This window comes from Lutjanus erythropterus, chromosome 12 (genome assembly GCF_056507025.1).
Source record: "Lutjanus erythropterus isolate fLutEry1 chromosome 12, fLutEry1.hap2, whole genome shotgun sequence".
Lineage (NCBI taxonomy): Eukaryota > Metazoa > Chordata > Actinopteri > Lutjaniformes > Lutjanidae > Lutjanus > Lutjanus erythropterus.
The window spans coordinates 13,905,001-13,929,142 of NC_139328.1; the positions used below are offsets into that span (position 1 = coordinate 13,905,001).

Genomic DNA, 24,142 nt, shown 5'->3' on the forward strand with positions numbered 1-24,142 from the left:
TCCGGTCTGGAGGTTCACCCCTCCTCCATACTTCAGTCTCCAGAAGACACAGAAACTTCTTGCAGATGTTGTCGCACCACCTCATCCAGCACTTTGCTCACACCTTTACAAGCTGTCATGGCGGCTTCGATCAGAGCCTCTAGGTGATCCTGATGTAGTCTGGCGTCCATCTGCAGCAGAGCAATCTGTCCGCCCCGGGGCAGCAGCGCTAAGGCCAGAGAGCTCACTCCTCCACTTTCCTCTGCGTAGCAAAGGTCAGCGAGCGGCGTCTCATCCACAAACCCCACCGTGCAGGCACACACGTAGTCCCGCATGGGGATGCCGGCGTCAATCACTGCCAGAGTGGCGGCGTTCACACACACGCTGTAGTTCCCTCCATCTGACTGCAGAATCTGTGTGGAAACAAAGTTTTCAGTTATCTTCCCCCAAACTGGAGATCAACTCCTACACTATGACCACCCTACACAACAATTTCAGCCCTCACTGTTCCACACTAACCTTGACGTAGATGTCTATTTGAGAGCGAGGGTACAGCTGGGTCATCACAGCGGCTTCGAACGTCTGCTTTAGATGGAGGCTCATTTCAGTGGACTTGCGGTCGCCGTGTGGTCTCCTCTTCCTCTCCGCTGTGCTGAACGTGGCCATGCTGTACTGACAGTTTATTACAGCTCGATCGTGACGAGTCCGGCTGCGGGAACCTCGCATCTGAGGGGTGACAAACACATCATCTTTGAAGACCTTCCCCAGTCAACGAATCAGTAAGATTTTATTTGCTGTTCCTTAATAAAATTACTGAGAAAATTAGATTTTGCCTGTAGGCCTGTCATAATAATTACATTATCAACTTACTGTACAATATATGAGCATTACTTCCATACTGCCTGTTGCAGGTTTCTGTTCATTGGACTGCATTATGTTGACATTTTTCTAACCAAATTTGTGAATGAGGGGGAGTAAAATATTACAATCACATTTCGACATAATGTAATCCAGTCCATCACTAACTACAACCCCAGTAATAAACGTATTGTGAAATTAAGTTTGAAAAAGTCTCCATTATAATCTTCATAAAGTCACAATATTTGGCAGAGCTGTTAAGCTGTTGCATTTGATTGTACAGATCAGGGCTTAGTTCGCCCCCCATAAAGTTCAATTTGGCCTGACAGATGTTTCTAATGAAAGAGAATTAAAAATTAAAAAGAACTGCGTTATAAATCACTTCAAGTTGTTTTGAATTTTGGTGATGTAAAATGCTCCTTAGATATGTGGGACCCTAGTCATTTATTATTTTTCATAATCTGAGCATGAGCATTGGATTTTTCTGATCATTGGATCCTTAGTGACCAACATGCCTCTATACTGCTGTCATCTGGCATAATCCAAATCTCCTAAAGCCCCAAAAATGCGATTCACTTGCACACACACACCGTCTCACCACACACACCCAGTTCAGACGGTGTGCACACAAACATGGCTCCAAGCTACTGTGAAGATTCAGGCTAAAAAATGTGGTTTCTTTCAAGTCAATCTGACATGTCAAGGCTTTAGGAGGCTTTTAGTTGTATTTTTACATTTGAAAACTAGTCACCATTCTCGTCAATTATTATGGAGATTCTGCATCACTGTTTTCCTGTGATTAGCATCGATCGGCATGAGGGTGAGAAGATAATGACTGAATTTCCATTTTTGGGTGAACTATCCCTTTAAGTTTGGACACCTCGTGTATACATGCATCTAATAAAGTGGCCAAGTGGTGTATACTATTATAAAAAAAATACTATTAACATTGTGGTATTTGTTTATTTGTAGTCCAGTCTTGAATATAATTATTATACATTACTATATATTTGGCTGTTGATTCTACAAATATAAGGCAAGAATAATCTGTTCATTAATTTGGGTAATTTATGGTGGGTATTACAGAGTTAATAAATACTTCAATGATCTTGTATTTTTGAAGAATTTTGAAACTTTACTCCAGTATTGTGTCACTGACTAAAACAATAACACTAATGTTGTTTCCATCCAGATTAAACTTTGTTCTCTCCTTCAGCATTGTGGGAAACGACTTTCGTGTTTAAAACGTGCACTGGACAGTCAAAGACAACCGAAACAACCTGGGATTGTTTAGAATGACATTTCCTCTGGAGCTATCAGCAGCCTTACTGCTGGCTGACCCGCTACTCCCTCCATCCACGCTACTCACTTCATGTGGGCCGTAGACCACCGCCAGAGCCTTGGTGTTTCCCTGCTCTAGATACGCGGACCCGTCGGCCTGAGCGAACACTCCCATCCGGGCCTGAACCTTCCGCAGCTCGGTGGCTTTTCTTCCATCTAGACGGTACCCCTGATCAGACAGCAGCTCCAGACCCGCCATGTTTCCGCAAACTTCACATGAACAGCAACGCAACGACCCACGTGTCTCTCGCTGTACTACATTTCCCACACACCCATTCGCTCGAATGACTACGGTAAGCCAGACTACCCAAACTTGCCAGGTATGTATAGTCGATATAACTTGTTTCTATACATACAATTTGGGAAAAAGGATTATGGATAATCCTTCCTCATTGGTTGAAATCAATTCTTAACTCAGTTTTAAATAAAAATGAATAAAATATACAATGCTTAAACTCTATGTATAATTAAAATTATATTTGTTCCTTTTTATTGAATAATGTTGGACCTTTTCTTTTACTTTTCTCACAGTTAATTAACCTTTTGTATATTAATTTTTTTCATTATTTATGATTATTTTCACTTACATTTTTGATGCTTCAAATTTATAATTCTGAGTTTCATGCTACATGTATGAGGGTGCATTTCTTCTTTTTCCTCATAAAAATGGCGACTAAATTCATTCTAAAAATTACTGCAGTACCCTACTTTCTGGTGCACACTGTTTTTGTTAATAAATGATATGTATATAAAATGTGACTTAAAAAAAATACCCATTTAATAACAATAACAGTGTCCACATTGTCAGGATTTTAACTCTTCATGTTTTGGTGCAAAACACAGAACTATGTACTGTGACTATATTTGCAGTGAAAACTCTGAATTTGTCCTCATTTGCTGAGTCCTATGTAATAAATGTATATGCTTGTTTTTCTGAGTTTTTCTGGTTAGTGGATATAAGGATCCACTAACCTGCAACACAGAAATCTGACCCTCTGTCTTTTAGGGATACACAGTAAATATTGGGTTAGGGTTACAAAATAAAATATTATTGTAAACAATAAATATTGGATATAATCTGAATTTAACAGAATTGCACAATAATCAGTCTCAGAATGCAGGGAGAGTTACACAACTTCAACACTTTTAAAAATAAAATTTATTAGCATCTCTAATGTGTATAAATAAAAACATATATGAAACAATGTATATACGTATGATGTAATGAGTTTAACAATAACAGGGTTACATGTGATACAAAGGAGCAGTCTTTATTTTAGCCAGTGTGTTGTGAGGAAAACTGTACCTTGAAATCAAGCCTTCAAATATGCATATCTATAAGTTGCAAATCTACATTCTTTGACAAGAATGAAACAAACCAGTCCAGAGTTGGTAATAGGGAGAAAATGGTAAATATGCAGTTTTGCTGTCCTGTTTCTTGAAGATTTCAAAACATCTTTGATTTAATACATTACAAATTCTGTACTTTTTTTTAAGGTTTCACTAACAATGTTGAGGCACAAAGCCGCAACACTATTCACACTGACCTTCTCGACTTTACATTACACTCAATAACAATCCTAAAAAGGATTTCAACTCACTCTTTTCCATTTACTGAAGTCACATTGTTCCACAGACTCATAAGAAAGGGTCTTTATAAGCAGACCTGAAATCTAGGGACAATATGACAATAATGTTAGACACAGTGACAAAAAGTAGTTACCAAATGACAAATTTTTACATGTAACTAACAGATCCCAAGGGATCAAATGATCGACTCAATTTGCATTTTTTTCTGTGATGGCTTGCTGTGCCTGCGTCAGAAAACCAAAAAGGCCGTGAGTGGACGCTTCTGTCTGTGGGGTCTGAGGATTCGGCTCTCTAGGCAAAAAGCAAAGAAAGGAAAAGGACCCTCTCTTCTTGTGTCACCCAGTGTCTTCTATTTGGTCGTGCTTTTAACACTCAACGTGTTCAAATGTCTTACAAAACTGACAGATATGCACATAGGACGAATGCTACCTCTGAAAGCTGGCCAGAATTCCACAATAGCCAATTCGCCATAGTCACACGGCGGCCTTTTTCCTCCGACGTCTCACAGAGGACGGGAAGCTGAAATGTCGTACTGCTGTGTTCCAGGTAGCAAGTCGTCGGAATCTGATAGTGTTGTCATGATACCAAAATTTAGACTTTGATACCAATAATAAGTTAAGAAACATGATACTTGATACCAAAATGGTACTTAAGATTAAATCAATACTGGGCTGATTCTCAATATCAGATGAGAAACAGAATGTCCATAGGGGACAAAGAGACCTCCAGAGTGTAAAAAATACATATATAATGAAATATGAACTATTTCATACATATCAAGGCAAATTACTAATCTATGGTCATATTTATTATTCACATATTTGTGCAGTAGATGGGCCCTGCACAAAGCCCACATAATCACTCTTTGAATGGTTATAAAGCTACAAACCATGACTCCATGAAAACCAGTCACATCGAATTCTGCTCTGATCAGATGTAACTTTACTTCATGAATGCACAGAGAGAAGAAGAGAACAGGGAATTAACATAAAGAAGTCTCTTGAGTGCACACTTCTGTCAGAAGCTGGACTGACCCACAACTAGTACCAAACTTTGAGAAATTATAACACTGAACTGTATTAAAATTTTAAAAAGTACTGAAAAAAAAAAACCTAAATTTCGGAATATCACGCAACACTATCAGAGATGGATACAGCTAGCAGCTGAAAAGACGATGGGTAGTGAAAATCTGGAGGGACGCTGGACCATATTTCAAGCATAAACAACATATTTGATAACTCATTAGCTACAATGAGCTAACATTAGCATTCAGTCACCTCCTAGCTAATATTACTAACAGAAAAGTCATAAAATAATTCCGAAATATCAATGGAAAAATTAAATAACGCCATTCCTATTGTATCATCTAACACTACTAAGCGGTACTGTTAGCTAGGAGGTGGCTGAATGCTAACGTTAGCAGTTGTATAACAGTAGCTAATGGGTTAACAAATATGTTGAAATGTGGCCTGATGTCCCTCCAGATTTTCACTATCCATTGTCATTTCAGTTGAAATGATAATGATTTGTCAGATTCTAGTGTTGCACGGTATACCGATATTTTGGGTATTGGAATTTCTCAAAATTTGGTACTTTTTGAGGGTCAATATTCATGTGTTTGCACAGAAGCACTTATCAGGCCATATATGAAACTATAAAAACATGTTTGGTAATCCATAAGCTACCGTGAGACAACAGCTAAAATTTGAATTCAACCACTTCCTAGCTAACAGTATGTGACAGTGTTTGACGATACACTCGGGAGATGTAAATGAAATCTTCTGTTGATATTTCAGAAGTGAGTTCTGCCTTTCCTATTATATCATGTAACCCTAACAAGAGGTGGTTAATGCTAACGTTAGCTAATGGGTTATCAAATATGCTATACTAGCTTTAAGCATGACCTGCTCTCCCTCCAGATTTTCACTATACATTGTTTTTTCGGTTGCTGATCAACCAAGAAGCTGCAACATGATAAAGATTTGTCAGATTTTGTACATTTAAACAACTTGCAACCTGTAACGCAGCAGTACAACATTTGAGGTTCCCCTCCTGAGCGTGACATCAGAGGGAAACAGCCACCGTGTGAATACGGTGAACGTGACGTGGACTTGTAACAGACCGTTAAATATACACCGCTGACCGTTAGAGGGAATAGTCTACAACCCACATTAACTGTGTGTCAAACTGCTATAAATAAGTCAGTTACGTGTGGACTGCTATTGGCCATTGTCTCAGTTTTTCCTCATAAATTTAAAAAATATCACATTTTTAAAAGGGGATAACAACATCCAAGACTAACTGCTTCAAAGTAAAAAAAAAACGGTGGGTAGGTACAAAAAAAAGATAAAGAAAAAAGGTGGTGTGTCTGCTTTAATACGCAGGTGTACGTGACAGTGAGAGGTTATCGGCACGCAAGGATCATGGCGACCTCATTCAGCCTTATGGAATGAAGGGACTATGTAGTAGATCTGAAAAAAAACGATGGTCTCTGCTCCATCCCAAGTCTTTAGAAGAGTGCAAAGATCCCCTTTATTTCCCTGATATATCCATGTTCTCGCATCCTAAAACTCTGCAAACTCCTTCGCGCATTTTTCCGTTAAAGAAACGCGGATCTCCTCCTCCTCGTAGTCGTCGAAGTTGCTGGTGTCCCCTGGACCTCTGCACTTTGGTATGAACGGGGCTTCCACCTGCAAGAACAGGAGCAATACATATTTTAACAGACGGGACTTCTATTTACGTCTGCACTGCCAATCACAAGAACACCCATGACAGAGAAAGGAGAGGCAATTATTTCTCTGAGGATGGACTCAAGAGAAATTGTCAAAAAATTTCAAGAAACTTCAAATATCTCTCAGCAAAGTACCATAAACTGTCAGAAAGCGTCTAGAGAAACTGGCAAGAACGACTGATGCTAAAATACACTAAATTCTGACAGCTTAAGGGGGTCCTTTAAAGTTAGTGCTTGTCAGACGGTCAGTGTCTGAAACCCTCTCCCTCCACACATTGGGATTGGGGAGCTGGGTCCAACAATTTTTGTAAAAACTGACAATCAGGCCCCACTTCATGCTGCAACATGCCAGGTAGCACAGAATGCAGGATTTAAACTTTTCTCCCTCAGGCTTTTCTTTTCACTCGCTGTGTCACTGTGTCACATCGCTTTGTTGTGTGTATAAACGTGCAACACCTTGAATTTCTTTGTGGAGGAACAGTGTGCGCTTTAATCCCCATTTTAACAATTATCACATCTTCCCCCTGTCTTTGACAGCAGGGTTTTCATTGCACCTTCAAGCTTTGCCATTTTGAAAGAGTGAGAAACACTTGTGCCTTTGGACATAGTCTAACAAAACTTTGTACACACTGGCTCATCTAACGCACACACCGTTTTTTTCATACGGCTCTAATCTTTACTTCAAGGACCACCTTTGTTGGCGATGATTTTTCACACTTTAAATACTGAAATTAACCATCACAAATAGATAATTATCAGCTATTTAATAACACGTTTTGCACTTTCAATGAAATTCTGCTATATACCATTTACTGAGAATTCTATTGTCATTTTCCATTCTGTGTGTATGACAGTTACCGTGTTTTCAGGGCAGCACCCAGTGCAGAGTAACATTCATATTACTTGAGACTAAAGCTTGACATGACACAAACATGAGTCTTTGGTGCACCATTTGTAAAAAGTTGTCAGTCCACCTCCTTCAATTGTGTATTTACTAAACATGTAGTGTGTTGGGCTGTCAGAGAAAAGACAATGAAGGTGGAAATATACAGAAAGATATGCAAAGTTCAGGACTAACACCAAGTGTGCCATCATTAACTCTGAATATGTCATTTAATGTTGAGATGCCCAGCATGACCATTATTTTTTTGCCAACTTTGCAGCCGAGTAAATAAAATTAAGTGTGTATGAATGGGTGAGCACAGAATCACCATGGTGCTTTGTATATAAAGCGCTGTATCGCTCCTGATGAGCAGGTTGACACTCTGCACAGCAGCCTCTGCCATTTTATATAGTCTACATCTTATACAATATTGAATTGTAAATCTAAGTATGAGCTTTGAACCATTGGTCAAACAAACAAAGCAGGACGTCATATTTTTTATTATTATCTAATATCTTACAGCAATTACCTATAATAAAAATTATGGTTGTAAAGGCAAGAAAGACTTTTTGTCATCATCTTTCGTGTCTTATGCAAAATCAAAAGCTACTTTTTAAAAAGGGAAACGGAAAGGACTGAAAATGGGTCTAATATAGCCTACTGCAGAAAACCCCCTAAAATCTAACATTATTGCGTGGCAGTGTTCAAAGAGCCGAATCAACTTTTGTTTCACTGAGCAGGCTTCCTGATTTCTTCATCAAATCCAGCTAAATAACTCTGCCTTTTTGTATCGTTTCAACCCAAGGCAACACATTTTTTCTATAAAGTATTGGGAAGCACATAAATAGCAAACAAACAAACCACTGCAGGAGAGGTAAGATTTGAAGGTGCATTTGATGAGAAAGAACCAGTCTAAACTTGAAAAAACATAGTCTGACTATATAATAAAGCTAAACAGAATAAAAGGGTCAATGGGATTCAAGCCCAAGCTAAATATCTACTTTGATTAATCAAAGAACTCCATTATCATTGTCATCCTGTAAATGGCATGTGACACACTGATAGCTCACAGCCAGCAGTGGAGCTGGGTGATTTCCAAGTGGAAAAAAAACTGACTAGCCAGTTATGAAATCACTGTTAACATTAAACCATAAAATCCAGCTGCAAACAATGATCTTTGTCAAGAGACCATAAACCACAAAATGATGAGGAGACATCAGATAAATATCTAGAGACAAAACAGTATAAAATAATACAGTTTGAGCATCATAAATGGAGACTTTACAACTAGCAAAAAAATCAATATTAACAAATCAATATCTAATTAACTTGTTTTTTTTTAAAGGGAGAACACTAACAGTGTTTAGTGTCACTACAAAATGTGTACTGGTGTCTTGCCTTTCTCTCGTAGATTGCGATCCAGTCTGTTGTTGCAAACCATTTGTGTCCCTTGATGTCGTTGACTCCGTTCTTCAGGTTTCCGTAACGTTTCGTCAAATCCACCTGCAGCAGGTTTCTCAACAGATCCTTCAAGTCCGAGCTGAAGTGGGAGGGGAATCTCACCTAGGAAGTATGTACATATGTTTTTCTTTATTACCAGTTGAAACATGGGTTTTGTACGTGCACATATATACCTAATTTCTCTCAGACTACAGGTAGGAAGCTCATTCTAACACCCGCTTACCTTCCCAGACACGATCTTCTCGTAGATCTGAATAGGCTGATCTGCGAAGAATGGAGGGTAGCCAGCTGCCATTTCGTAGATGAGGACACCGAGAGCCCACCAGTCCACAGCTTTGTTATAGCCCTGAAAATATCCAACACAGATGCTGCAATAACTGACAAAACAGAAACATGACACAGCTCTGATGTACATATATATATATGTGTGTACTTTGCTGTCCAAAACCTCACAAAGACATAACTAATTAAAACCATTACTTAGCAATTCCCCGCATATTATGAATAATGACTAACCGGTAGAGACAGGACTAAAAGGAGGCATCTTGTACAGTGATGACAGGGATTATTACTGTAGGATCACTGTCACACACTGACCAATCGACTTAATTACCAACAAAACACACAAACTAGGATACAAGGCCCAAACAGCTTTTGACTTGTTAATCAGGGAAAACACTTGTGTTCTAAGATTATAAATGGATGCAGAAAAGTTAATAATCAGAAATTTAGCATCCACTTCTTGCAATTATGATCACCTGGAACAAATTTTGTACAGCCAGTCTGTGCATTCGTTACAGCTGAACCACTGGGATGGTGACAGAACAGACATAGGTTACTTCTTGAGTTTTTGGTGAGGATGGCTGAGTGTGAGCAACTACAGAAGGATACAATCTGAACGCAATCGACTGACTTAAATAGCTAGCGTATGGAAGCATCTTAGCTTCTGTGAAGTTGAAGCGATAAGGGATCTGGACAAAAGCTACACTGTATGCTAGTTGTGTCTAACTTAACTAAATATACATCACTTCAAATACACTGTTTCAAAACTAACAAGTAACCATGCAGTGAGAGCATTTAAGTTGTGTATCCATGTATTTTTTATCAAATTGCATCAATTTATAATCACACTGAGTCGAATCATGAGATGGCATATGTATAGAGAGTGAACATATTTCAGGTTCAGATCAATTTATTACTAGTTTAGCTTCTGAAATGATGCTAAAATTACATATCTGCTGTCATAAAATCATGTGGTTGGGTTGTTTCCTTTCATACCACAAATGAAGCGCAAGAGAAGAAGTCTCTGTCCTGTTGTTTGGCCCACACCAGCTCAAATGAACTGCGCAATACTGGCAAATACACCAGGGTCTGTTGTAATCAAACCAAATGGTTTAGGTGTGAAAGCACCCTAAGACTTCTTCTTCCATCTGAACTGGACTTAATGAAGCTGTCTTTGTTTCTACTCTTTGTATTAAAATCCTAATCACAATTCATTTCTCTGTGATGTACATTATGAAAAAAGAAAAGAAAAGAATGACTCTTAAGTAGTCCGAGACATAATACATTTATGATATATTGTTTTGTTTTAATTCACTGTTTTGTAATTTTCACTTTTCCTCAACCTGACTCATCTACTTTGGATAAAGGTTTTCTATATTTTCATATTAATACAGTTGTAGGTTTTAAATGCCAGTAGAGAGAGAGAGCTGTTGCCATACTGCACTGTGAGTTTTTCCAGCCAGCTGATAAAAAAGTGAGATTACTAAAAAATGCAATGTGTCATTTTCCTGTATTACATTTATGCTCCACTGAGGAAACTGACAGTGCAAAAAATGGTATCTCCTCATCTCATAGAGTGGATTTTGTTATGTATGATTTTTCAGTTGAAGAGACGGAAGAAGAAAGCCTGACCTTTAAAGGACACTTGACACTTCTCAGCTTTAAAACTTTGCATTTTTGGGACATAACTGAACCTGAAACATGGACCATGTTTAGCAACGTTGACATTTCCAGCACAGTTATGAAGAGCAAAGCTAAAAGAAAAGTGTGTCCAGTGAAAGGAAACTAGGACTGTCCCTAATATCACTTATTAAGCTTCAAAGCTTTGGCGCCACAAATATTCAAAGCTTTGGGTCAGGGCACAGGGTCATTGCTATTACTGTTACTATGACAAGTAAAAAAGTGTTGATCAGTTGGAAGATCATAGGGAGGATCAAGTTTGTGTTCGTCATAACCTCGTGCTCAAGGAAAGATGAGGCGGCTTTTCCAGATATTTTTGCAGATACTGTTATGTGCATTCAGGTTCTGAGACAAATTATAAAACATATAGGAGCTTTATTTGCCTTTTTTTTTTCAGCGTAGCGGACACAACAGGTTCTTCATCTCATCAAAATACAAAATAAAAATACTGATTTGGATGTTGATTTCCGTGGCAACAGTAGAAGCTACAAAGCATTCAGGTCAGCCCTACAGGAAAAACTTGGACAATCAGAATTTATGTTCAGACCCTGAACGGTATGGTAAAAAAGTTGTATTGGGATTGTTTTGACTGAAAGTTTCAGTTTTAGTGAAACAAAAAACCTATAAAAATCATGACAATTTCATATCTGTTGAGATCTGCCCCAGTAAAACAATGTTTTCTTTCATCTGAAGAACAAGATTTTTAGGCCAGGTCACCTCTGCATCACTTCATTATAATGCGGTTTTCTCACACACTCACAAAATTGTGATTTGGTTCTGATTCTGTGATTTGGATATTGCACTTGTGATTAACTGTGCAGCCCTAGTTCAGACATTAAAAAGCAGGAACTCCATACTTTGCTGAGAATGATTTCTGGCGCCAGGTACTCCGGTGTCCCACACAACGTCCAGGTCCTGCCTTTTACCCGCTTGGCAAATCCAAAGTCTGTCACCTGGAATTCAGGAGCACATATACGCCATACATACGTGGGCAAAGTGTGGACTTATAAGTCAGAGCAGCATTACGTATTAATTCGTTCCTCACCTGAATGTAGCCGTGGTGGTCAATGAGAAGATTCTCAGGTTTCAGATCTCTGTATATGAGATCTAATGAATGGAGGTACTCAAATGTCAGCACTATCTGGGCGGCGTAAAACCGTGCATGTGGTTCACTGTAGAGGAAGAGGAGGGAGAAAAAAGTGTGCTGAAATAAGTCTGCTATAACCCGCAGCAGAAATGAGTTAATGATAATATAATACTTACCTGAACCTTCCGATTCGTCTTAGATGTGAGAACATCTCTCCTCCTGGAACATATTCCATCACCATGTACAAATTGGAGTTGTCCTATGAAAAGTAAAAGGACTCTTGTACCATGCACGAAATTGAATTAAGGAATTTAAGATACTTAATAAAAAAAATAATAATAATAAAAAAGGGCACTGTACCTTAAATGCATACTCAAGTTTGACAAGAAATGGGAAGCTCACAGCCTGTAATATCCTCTTCTCATTTAATGTGTGTTCTATTTGCTTGAGTTTCACCACCTGACAGATAAAAAGAGATAAGATGACCTTGTCTGGTAAATCTCACTTACACTAGCAACAGGGATAGCAGACACAGGAAAAGCAGCTTTTAGCTATTTGTTTATTTATTTTACTTGTATCCCTGGTAACAACAAGTTTTAATGTCATTTTTAGGGAGATAAGAACAACATTTACGGCACATATCAACAGTATTATTTATTTGAAGCTGTTCTCTGAGGGCTGATACGTGCTTCCACTGACCTTCTGCTTGTCCAGTATTTTCATGGCAAAGTATTGCTCTGTTCCTTTGTGTTTCACCAGCATGACTCTTCCAAATGAGCCAGTACCCAGCGTCTTTAATCTGTCAAAGTCATCTAGGCACGTTGTGCTCTGTGGAAATAACAAAGTGTTAGCGAAATCTGTGGACGCGGCTGAAAGCAATATTAAGTTTTCATCGTTCTCACCTGTGGTGGGCATTCCCATTTCCGTAAGAAATCTTCTTTGGCTTTGGCTAGAAACTCTTTCACTAAAAAAGAGAGCAAAAACAAACCCAGTTAGTATGGAGCTCTTAACATTGAAGGGATAGTTCGGATTATTTGAAGTATTTAGCGATAGTCCATATATTACCTACAGCGGGTGGCAGTAAATACGTCCCCAGTTTGGAGAAGAAGGGAGGAGTACCAGCATCAAATCTAGGCAATGTACTGCGTTGCTTTAGCCATTTAAAAAAAAGGTCAGTGGAAATTTTTAAAAACCTGTATCAGTTCAAGGGCACGCTATACTTTCACCACTTTATCTTGCCATCAGACAGCCACTTCCGACAGGAAACCCTGGTTACATGAGCCAGATATCACTCTCTCTTACTAAACCAGACCCTTTAGCAAAATCGTTTTACCCCTCACAACATGGGAGTTGCTGGTCTACGGCTGCCTTGATCTGTTAGTTTGTTTTTGTTTTTGCTAACTGATCAAGGCAGTGGAAGACGAGCAACTCCTGTGTTTGGTGAGGTAAAATTACCAATTTTGCCAAAGCAGTTTGGTTGGTTTGGAAGGAAAGATATTTGGCATATATAATGGCAATTTACCATCAAAAAAGGCTGTCTGACAGCAAGGCAAAGCAGAGAAAATATTCTAAATACTGCGTACACTTTCTAACTGATAGATTTTTGTGGGCCTTTTTTTGAGGCTAAAAAGGTTTTGCTGCTGTCACAGCAGTTGATTGCTTAGTCTCCTACAGTGGGACTCCTGCCGCTTCCCCAAACAGGGGGCATGTTGACCACCGTCTACTGCAGGTATCTCAAATAATCCATACTATCCCTTTAACTGGATTATTGGCTTTAAAACACACTTGGATTTTATATTAAACTGGCAAAAAGACCAAATGCTATCGTACTAGAAGGGTAAAGGAGAAAATGTGGGAAATGTAAATTAAACTGTAAATCAATGGAGAAGAACATGAGGAAAGTGAGCTCTCATCTGGATATAAATTAAACAGGATACTAAAAACATCACATACTTTGTTCTTAAGAACAAAGCACACAAACACAAGACAACAACATCCAGGACAGGCGGACTAGTGATGCATGCCAAGACACTCAGTATATTCGTTTCTGTTATTTATTAGCATTATTCACAGGAGGGGGAACACAACAACACTTAGAATTACAGGAGTGGTCTCTCTGAGCATCTTGTGCATCACTTAACACAGTTCGGGGAAAGGCTATTAAACACAGCAGAAAAATGGTAAGCAAAGACAAACCAATGTATGGGGAAATCCAGATTGAGAGAATGTGGATAACAAAAACACAAACTTATTATCAAAGCACACAAAAAAGAAAAAGCAAGCACATCTAACAAGTCGTCACAATGAGACCAATGCCGTTCTGCAGCCATTCTGGTCATCTTTTGGAGGAATGAGCATACCAAAAGTCTCTATTGATCACCAAGGTTTTGCAGGAACAATCACCCACATGGATGGTGATGATACGGAAGAGAAGACAGAGAGAAATATAGAGTTCATGTACATAACAACAAGTATAACACATCAACAGACATGAAACTTATGTCGTGAGTAAAAGCAACAGGAATGAGAACAGAGTTGACGTTCATCTGAGGAATTTTAACAGAGACTGAGTGTCTGAGTGGTGTCTGAAGAACAGGTGTGCCACGATGCCATGAAGCAGAAATTCAGTCGTGCATATTAGGTCAGATTGACAAGATAACACTCCATACTGGAGAACAAAATGTTCAAAACCTATTGTACAACACAAAGATTTAGACTTTTGTGACACTTATGAGTGTTTTGTTCCTGCATGTCAGCCTGACAACTTCTCTCCCTATAACAGCTTTGAAATTACAATGACTGCTTTGAGAAAAATACAACTAAAACAATTAGTAGTTGACAGAAAAAAAATCTGTGGCTATTTTGATAACTGACTGATTGAAAGAAAGTAATTCTTCAAGCAAAAAAGCAGATCATTTCGTCGTTTCAGCTTCTCAATTGTGAGGACTGCTGCTTTTTCTGAGTCTTGTGAAGGACTGCAACTAACATTTACTTTCATTATTGATTAACAGAGATGTTCTGATACAATCTTTTCCTTTCCAATACCGATTCTGATACCTGAACGTCATGCATCAGCTGATAGTAGGCAGATTAGATACCAGAACACTACAAATAATGTACATAATATACAGCTGTACACTACTAACCATGTATGATGTGATATAATCGCTATCATTGTAAATGTAAATAAGGTTAAAAAAAAGTGGCGTATAGCACACCGCTGGAAAGCTGCAAGGTCCTGTTTCAGAGCTAATGAATTACATGATAATGAATCAGTGCATAGACTCACGCACTTACCAATAAATGAGCCAGCATTTTAGGCAAAATCAGAGTCATTCCTGATACTGGTAACCTAAAGTTATAGGAACAACCCTAAATAAAACATTTATTTTATCATTTGTTTAGTTTATAAGATGCGAGCAAATAGTAAGATTGCTTTTTTTAAAATTCTGATCCAATTCCAATATCTGAATTTGGATAAGTTTATAAGTTTAAGTTTGCTGTTTTATGTTCTACAACGCTTATGTCATTTTTTTGTTGTTTACTGTTACACAGGTGGCTAGAACATTTCCTCAGCCCAGCAGTATTTTTCAGTCACACACTTGGGAAATGTTTTCCCAGATATTTAGCACTAAGGTATGGATGACATGAAGTATTATGTTAATCTATTAATTTGCACAGTATTAATAAATAGATAACACAGTTTTTATGAACAACACATGGGTCTGTAGGATAGGACCGCAGATTGGTGTCAATATCAGCTCCAATACTGATATCCCACCTCCACCAGAGACAATGATGTCTGAACAAACAAAGATATTCAGTATATAACTAGGTCACAATGGGAGTGCAGACCTCCGCCAGGGCCAAATGTCCTATCTCACAATGTTAACAACAATGAAAACAAATGTTTGCAGTCGGCCTATGACCTGGATCCACTCTGAAATTTAAGTGGGTGTTTCACTGGCCCATGCAAACAAGTGCCATGAAAACTGAGCCAGTTCTTTTTTCTGTAATCCTGCTGACAAAGAGACAAACAAACAAATGACCTTTACTAGCAGAGGTAATGATGTAAAATTCAGAGAAAAGCAGCAAATATTCACATTCAGATGTTGTAATCATCAAATGTTTAGCATCTGGCTTATAACATGACTCAAACAATTAATCAATTATACAATAATTGTTGATTAACTGGCCTGACAAATTATAAGTTGCAGCCCTATAACAACCTAACATCCACAATGACTAAATATTCCCCATCCAATCACGGTAATTGTAAACTTTTAAATAATATGAGGTCTTTTTGCACGCACAAACGTCTCTCCAACATTTTGCACCTAGAGACCAGCACAGTTGGCCGGCTCTTCCTGGCAGCGATGCCAAAATCCAGACAAGCATAACATAGTTCAGTTATGTCGGTCTGCCCTGTTACACTACAGGGTGAAACACAATACACGGGCACAGTGAAATAAAATAGGTGTCATGATGGCAGCTGTTTAATCTCCCTGTGCAAGTGTGACTGCGTTGGTGTCGTTCCAACTGTTCCGGCTCATGGCAGCAGCTATATACAGTAAACACAGGTACTCTAGTTTATATACAGCGCTGTAGGTAACCAGGTCGTCTCGTCAGAGCGGCCGGCTGCACTCCAGGCAAATCTGCAGCTCAGGGCACAGTGTCAGCTTAGACAGGTTTAACAGTTAGCCACGCCGCAGGATCTAGGGATCATAGTTACACTCAAAAGAAATGCTTGGCAGTATAGGAACTATTGCTGATCTGATCATCTCTGTCTGTCTGAGAGTCTGTGGTTGGCAGTGTTCGCTGGGCCTGCCTGCTCTCTCTCAACAGGTCAATAAATCTCAGAGGAGCGTACTCACTGCATCATAAAGTGACGCTACTTTACACAAATGAAGTGAACACAGATGGTTCCCTGCATGTTTTTAAAATTATACCTAAAAATCCACGTAAGTGGTCAACAATTTCAGTGCAGGAGTGACCCAATCTAGGCCGTCATATGCAATTAAATCTGCAAAAAAAAAACAATAAACACCTACAGCTTTAATGTTTACAACCGGGCATAGGGAAACATTTCTGATTTATCACATGGGATGCTCAATGATGACGAGCTGCACACATCAAAGTATGTGAGTGCAAAGTAACACTGGCCTAGGCCTAGTTACGTCAAACCTTTCAAAGCTTGTAATACCCCTTATCCTCTGACGAAGGTCTGATGACAAGCTGCTCCAGTCAATGACGAGCTGAGTGTGAGAAGTGAGCCATGATGGACCTCTACCACAGCAAGATTAGAAAAGGGGGGCTCTAAATAAACATAAGGGACACAATTCAAGGGTGTGCGTGCAACTGCGTGTGTGTGCATATGCTGGGAAGACGGTAGTAGCTCCCAGTTTTATGAATGGAAAGAGGGCATTTGTCATTTCTTCACCATATTTGGTCACAGTGCTGTACAGAGGGAAAGCTTTGTTTATGTAGCCCAGAATAAAAATGTGGCAAGTGAAGCCTGGGGCAGAAACAGTCCCACACTGCCTTCAAGGAGAATTTATTGCCTATTTACAACAATTATTCATGGGTTTTGTGGTTTATTGCTGCAAATTTGAGATCGTGTGTGCAAACTGGGGCTGCAGCTAAAACATTACAGTCCTGATTGTTATTAAGTTAAGAATGACACCACAAACAGAGGAGAAGAAGAGGTGATGATTATCAAATGTTTTAAAGGGATAGTTCGCCCAAAAGTGAAAAATCAGTCATCATCTACTCACCCTCATGCTGGGTGAGACTGGGTTTAGTTTTTTAGTTGCACAAAACACTGCTGGAGTTTCACAGGAAAACAGTGTTGCAGAATCTCCCAGACAATTTAAGTAGACGGTGACCAGTTTTCAAACATGAGAAACAACAGAAAAAATACATAAAATGCCTCCACACTACTTGCCTGGAGTAATCCAAGTCTCCCAAAGGCCTGACATGTCAAGCTGACTTGAAAGATGTTGTTTTTAACGTATGTTTTTAGCCTAAATCTTCACTGTGGATCAATAGCTCGGTGCCACATTTACTATGCATGCACACCGTCTGAACTGAATGTGTGTGTTGTAATGGTGTTCGAACAACACGTTGGGGCTATAGAAGACTTCATGATTGTTTTTTTCCAGCTGTTTTTTCCATTTGAATTCTGGTCCCCATTTACTAACACTGTCTGGAAGATTCTGCGACACCGGTTTCCTGTAAAAAAAATCCAGCAGTGTTTTGTGGACTAAAAAAACTAAACCTGCCCTTCATTCAGCACAAGGTTGAGCAAATAAGGACTGAATTTTCATTTTGGGGTGAACTATCCCTTTAAGATAGGAAGCCACTGCTATGCAAGCCACAGTTAACTGTGTGTATATGTGTGCAGGCCTGAACAGCTCCCACCATCAAGAGGCAGTGGGGCCTTCTGAGGGCTAATCCCCCCTCTCCTAGCTAAAGTTAGCAGGCTAGCTGGTCATCAAGCTTGATCCTTCTTGTGCAGCATGCAAACAGACTTATAACGTGTGAGATTAATCAATACGAGGGGAGTGCATCGATAAGCATCGCTTTTAAAGGATATAACAGGATGTTAACAGGCTGTCAATGCTTCCACACTCCCTTGCAGCCAAGAAAACCACAACATCCATGGGGTCTCTTGCTGCTAGCTAACTTAGCTACTAATTTTACGTGCAAAATCACACAAATAGCTCCTTGCATGGTCATTATGGTGAACTAAAGGGCGAGTGTTTGCAGCGCTGATGGGATGACGGCCCTCCCCTGCTTACTGTAGCTGCCAGTTAGGACAGTTTTAAGGGGTTATAGCACACTAGCTATCAACATTGAGGAGCTTTTATGAGTGTCAAACGCCAAAATACACCATAAAACACAGCCGAAGCCAAACATTAGCCGGGACTCACCGCTCTCCAGCTCGTTGCCCTTCTTGGCGGTGGCAGCGTTGCCCATGGTGTGCAAGACACGGCGGTCGCTCCGACTCACAAGAGATGGCGGTGGCTACTAGCTAACCTTCCTGCAGCTGATACCACCGAGCTCCTTAAAATAAATAAACCTCAAATCGATACAAATATGTTCAAACGAAAACGAAATAAAGTCCGCTCTCTCCCTCTGTCTCCCCTTCTCTTCTCCTCCTTCTTCTTCTTGTTTCCTGTGAAAGATTTCCGCTCCTGCTGGCTCACTTCAGTACAGTCTGTATAATAATGTGTGTGGTTGACATGAAGCTAGCGGTCACTTCTGTTTCTGCTCCCCCCCAACCCTCAACACCGAGCTGCTGCTGCATTCACGGCATGCTGAGGATCTGGATCGGGGTTGCCAGGTCTGTGTGACAAATCCAACCAAATAGCCACTTAAAAACAGAACTCAAAATATGCCCGTACAAAACCACAAACACTGTTTTTTAAAGTCCAACAGCATTGCTTTCATTGCTAAATATATTGTAATATATACAAAATAATACCATAAGTGTTAAGTCTGTCAGCATTAAAAGCAATTTTCCCAAAACAGTTCTTTCACCTAGGTCCTAAAACGGCCTTGTATAAATATATTATCATAAATAAAATGCAGCTGTGAACCAGTGGCAGCTGATGATTTTTTCTCAGTGGTGGGCTATATTGAAAATGTTTAATCTAACTAAAAGGCTTTTATTTATATTTGCTGAAGTGAAAATTTTGATAGCCTAATGGAACTTTCAGAGCCAAAGTAAGAAAAGGTACTTCAATTAATGCAAATCTTTTATAATTACATTTTATATTACAATTTGTTATTCTGAAAGACTAAAATAACAACGTTAAATATTAAATAAATTAAAATGTGTTATTACATTTGAAAGTTCAAAATTGCCATCTTGTGACTTAAAATGTACTACTTTTTGGAGTTTATATAAAGGTCCAACTTTAAGTTGTTGTGCCCACTTTTCTGTGCAATACAGCACTATTTAAAAGTTTGTAAAAGACTAGCACCACACATTCAGCTTCTGTCATCTCCAGCTTATTGTTCTATTCATCTTTTTTACTCTTACTACTACATACATTTGCCTGACAGGTACAGTTACTAGCTACTGACAAGGAGCATTTTACTGCACAATACTCAACTTTTATTTTTCATACCGATAACAGCTAATAATACTTGCCTGCTGTTATTCAAGTAAGGTTTTGAATGCTGGTTTTGAAGTTTGTAGTAAAGTATTTTTACACTGTGGTATTAGTGTTTTTACTTAAGTAAAGGATCTGAATACTTCCATAATCCAGCATGTCTCACCTGTCTGAAGATCACCTGGACAATATAACTGTACTGTTTTTACTTAACATGCATGTACTGTAGTTAATGCAATACCTTACTTCACTGTGTTTTCATCATATACTTCCAGTAAATTCGTGTGGGTGTGTGCATGTGTGTTTGTGCTGATCTGGCCTGGAGTCTGTTTGAAAGGTTTGGGTATAAACATATAATTTCTTTAAAAAATAGGGATTATTCATTGATATTATTTATGTAATTTGCATACAAAAATAGTCTGCCCAAACAAAAATACTCGCGGCAACATTTCATAAGTATCTGATTCGGCGGGATAACAGCGGACCTGGCAACCCCGATGTGGATTGGCCGTATGTCTGTCTGAGTGAAGATACCAAACTTGACTTTCTGCCTCCTTCCTTCCTTCCTTCCGCGTTTTTGAGGCATCGTTCACGATTGCATTCACAGATATGGGATGGATGACATTTGACTACTCGTTTGCTAACTTTACTGGAGGCTAAATATAATTTAGGCGAGGCGCCTGTCTTTGTTTGATTGGTACTTTGTGGTTAATCCAGCTGTTAGTTGGTACAACTGCACCCTCAGGTGTGTTTATATGGTGCACAGAGTAATAAACCGATGCTAATATGATCTAACAATTTAGTATTCAGCAGGCGTGTAGCTTTTAGGTGGTGCTATAAACTTTTATCTCCTGACACTTACTTTTTATTAGCTGTACATATGTTATTATGATTCTGTGCACCAAGTACAGTTGTGAGGTACTTTACATTTTCATTCACTTTCTACATCTACTGTTGTACTTTTTACTTTACTAAATTTATTACTTTACTGATTTATCTTGTACATACATAATTCAAGTATTCATTGTCAGACAAGACAATACATGCCTTTTTTTTTCTTTTTTTTCTTTTTTTTTTTGCATGTTTAGGCCATAGCTCACTTTTTATTACTTTTTTATTATTTTATATTACATTATTTTACTAAATAACTAAAGCAGAAGTACTTTCTGTTAAAAGGAAAATTAATTTTATATGGACGAAAAATGCTGTACATATCAGATTTATTATTTAATAAAAGACTTTGTCAAGTTGTCATTTTCTTTGTTTTTCAGTATCACAATAAATAATATATTGTGGACTATTTTATTTTTTAAAAGGGATTGTACTGACTGCTGAAGTCTTTTTGTGTTACAACTGTACATACATAATTCAATAATTCATTCTTAGAGTCAAATCATGCATGTTTTTGCACATGTTTAAGTCATGGCTGGCTGCTTTTATTTTGTAAGGAATGAAAGAAGAAACACTTCAAGTTAAACGGAAAAAATAATTTTACACAATCCAAAAAAATGCTGTGCACATCAGATTTAGTGTTTAACGACAGACATTTTTTCAAGTCATAATTTTTTACTTACTTTCAATTTTTACTTGTTTTCAATATCGTGATACATATCATACTGTAGACTTTATGTTTGTAATCACAAGCTTTTGGTACGATATCATTACATCTCTACTAGTTACTACAAATCAAATCTTTTACACACAACACAATACGTGTTTATAAAATATGATTAGTGTTTTAAATTAAAGTACACAACAGTTTATACAAGTACAGTTTGAACAATTAGTCAATTACCAGAAAATAAATTGGGGACTAATTTGATATTTCTCTAAGTCATTTTTCATGTAAAAGAATTTAATTGTTACAGTTTTACAAATGTGAGGGTTTGCTGCTTTTCCTTAAATTTTTTTTAATCTATTTGTAATAACTTTGAGGTCTGGACTGTTAGTTGAATGAAACAAACATTGTAAAGGTGTCACTCTGGGTAATTATGATGATATTTCTCACTATTTTGAGAATCTTTAGAATTTTTACAAACCAAGCAATCAATCAATTATTCGTGGAACAGCTGCACCTTCAGGTGTGTTTATATGGTGCATAGACTCACAGACTGATGACATTATGTTATGTTATGTTTCTTTTTTTTTTTAATCCTAAAACATTTTAAGGCTTAAAAAAAAATGAAACCTCAAAATTTCACTTAAGTAATACTTGAGTAAACATAATTACTTATATTCCACCATTGCTAATCCAGCTGTTAATGGGTACAATTGCAACTTTAACAGTGTTTATGGTTTTTTAAGCTACCATATCAAATGTTTCAACTCTGAAAATCACTTTTTATGCACTCTGACTCATTGTCACAGGATTTCAAGTTTACGTATTTACATATGACAAGCATGAAGAACTTGACAGAGAAACAAACATCATAAAAAAACATATAAAAATATCCAAAGATAAAAGAATTAGGTCAGACTCAGTGGAAAAATATGTCCATTAATGTTTCTAGCCCAAAAACACTGCATTATAAAGAAATGTCCATCATTAATGCTACTTAAATAAAGCACAGCAGGCCTTTTATCAGCAACATCAGCAAAATGTAGGCCCAAAAAGTATCAAAAGTAAAAGTATGCAGCTGAAAGACCTCTCTCAGGGTAATCTTATGATATATCTTTTGATTATTACTGGTGTATTCAGCAGCATTTTAGTGCTGTAGCTAATATGTAATTTGTTCAAAAGCTGTATGTTAAGTTTTAAGAATCTGAGCTCACATGACTAAAGTTTATCCAGGGATTTGAGGGAATTATGAATTGTGCCTAAACATTTGGTGGACTCCTGACTACAGTCTCAACCTCCTCCTCTATTCTCACAGTGTGACCACATTTAACTGCGTGCAGTGAAAATTATATAATTACATGCACACATTTGCAACCTGATGTAATAACAGGGCCCTGCAGCACTCAGAATCATGGTAGCGACCACAGTGAGCCCTAGGTACAACTTTTTTGGTTTTCTTTATGCTCAATGCTAACTGTTACAGTAGTAATGAGGTGCAATTTTGTGGTGCAAGTACTTAACTTGAATTTTTCCATTTTATGCTACTTCTGCCTTTATAACCCACATAGGATCGCAGCTATGCTGCTGGCTAAATGCACATCCAATTAAGGTTGAAGGCAGCAGTTGGCTGAGGAAGTCTGTACGGAAAGCAATTGTGAAACGTTTGCATACAGACAACAAATTAAATTATAGTCAGAACAAATCAGAAAAAGAGGAGATACGATAAACAAGAATTTGTCCAAGGTACTGTCAAAAGAAAATAATGCTATACAGTAACAAGAAGTAAGCATAACTGATCATTTATAATTAGTCAACATTATATTTTCCCTCATGTCAGGAAGAAACCATGTAGCCTATCAAGTAAGTCTTCAATGAGGCGCAGCACACTAATTAATAAAGTAAACATGCAGACATGAGTCCACAAGAATAAGTAAAAACAATAAAATACAAAATGTCATCATGCTCACCAGTAAATGAAGCTATTTGCAGTGGTGGAAGAAGTAATAGCTTTTACTCAAGTGACACTGCTCTGTAAAAAATACTCTGTTACAAGTTAAAGTCCTATATTCAAGATTTCAGTTAAGTAAAATTACAAAAGTATTAACAGCCGAATGTACTTAAAACATTAAAGTAAAAGTACTTGTTGGGCAGAATGGTCCCTTTCAGAGATTTATATCATTATACATACCATGTTATTGGAATAATATCATTGATGCTTTTGGAGCTGTACCAGAATATGTTGCTACTAGCAACAAAATCTTCGACTGTAACCAACAGCTACACTGAGAGGGGAAAACTGTACATTTATATGAGAGTTTTCTCTTTTTTTCTTTTCTTTTTTCTGTTTAGAAAGATTTCAGAACTAAAGTGACAAGTTACTTTTTCGACTGAGACTGTTCATAAAACATCGGTTTACATTTTGCAATTTATAATTTATAATTTTATTCAGCAGACACTTTTATCCAAAGTGAGGCACATCTGAGAGCTAATATATCACAAGCAAGGATCTACGCATGCATAGAGTGCATGCATTGGACTTTTATTTTTACATATATATTTGCAACTTATAAAG

At 38.0% G+C, this 24,142-nt stretch overlaps 2 protein-coding genes across 2 annotated transcripts in view; both read right to left on the reverse strand.

Moving 5' to 3' along the window:
* exosc4 (exosome component 4) overlaps positions 1-2,425 on the reverse strand; it is a 2,547-nt gene extending 122 nt beyond the window's left edge. Inside the window, exons 1-3 of the mRNA XM_084732213.1 lie at positions 2,207-2,425; positions 499-705; positions 1-392 (exon numbers count right to left, since the gene is read on the reverse strand). The exon at positions 1-392 is cut by the window's left edge and continues 122 nt beyond it. Of these exons, the coding sequence (XP_084588339.1) occupies positions 33-392; positions 499-705; positions 2,207-2,377 (738 nt within the window). The 5' untranslated portion in view covers positions 2,378-2,425 and the 3' untranslated portion in view covers positions 1-32. The remainder of the gene's footprint in view (positions 393-498; positions 706-2,206) is intronic.
* A 3,581-nt stretch (positions 2,426-6,006) lies between these two features.
* prkacbb (protein kinase, cAMP-dependent, catalytic, beta b) lies at positions 6,007-19,200 on the reverse strand. Its single transcript, XM_084731512.1, has 10 exons — positions 18,825-19,200; positions 12,795-12,856; positions 12,592-12,720; positions 12,253-12,351; positions 12,069-12,151; positions 11,851-11,977; positions 11,663-11,758; positions 9,067-9,189; positions 8,781-8,945; positions 6,007-6,458 (listed from the first exon to the last, which is right to left on the reverse strand). The coding sequence occupies exons 1-10, from the start codon at positions 18,868-18,870 to the stop codon at positions 6,333-6,335; spliced, it is 1,056 nt and encodes a 351-aa protein (XP_084587638.1). The 5' UTR covers positions 18,871-19,200; the 3' UTR covers positions 6,007-6,332.
* Between the last annotated feature and the right edge of the window lie 4,942 nt (positions 19,201-24,142).

What these genes read in the sequence shown, in the direction of transcription:
- prkacbb (XM_084731512.1), bottom strand. Translation starts at nt 18,870, where the DNA reads ATGGGCAACGCTGCCACCGCCAAGAAGGGCAACGAGCTGGAGAGCG. An exon ending in GGGCAACGAGCTGGAGAGCG is followed by an intron (nt 12,857 to 18,824) that starts GTGAGTCCCGGC and finishes TCTCTTTTTTAG; the next exon opens with TGAAAGAGTTTCTAGCCAAA. An exon ending in ACCACCACGGCTACATTCAG is followed by an intron (nt 11,759 to 11,850) that starts GTGAGGAACGAA and finishes CCTGAATTCCAG; the next exon opens with GTGACAGACTTTGGATTTGC.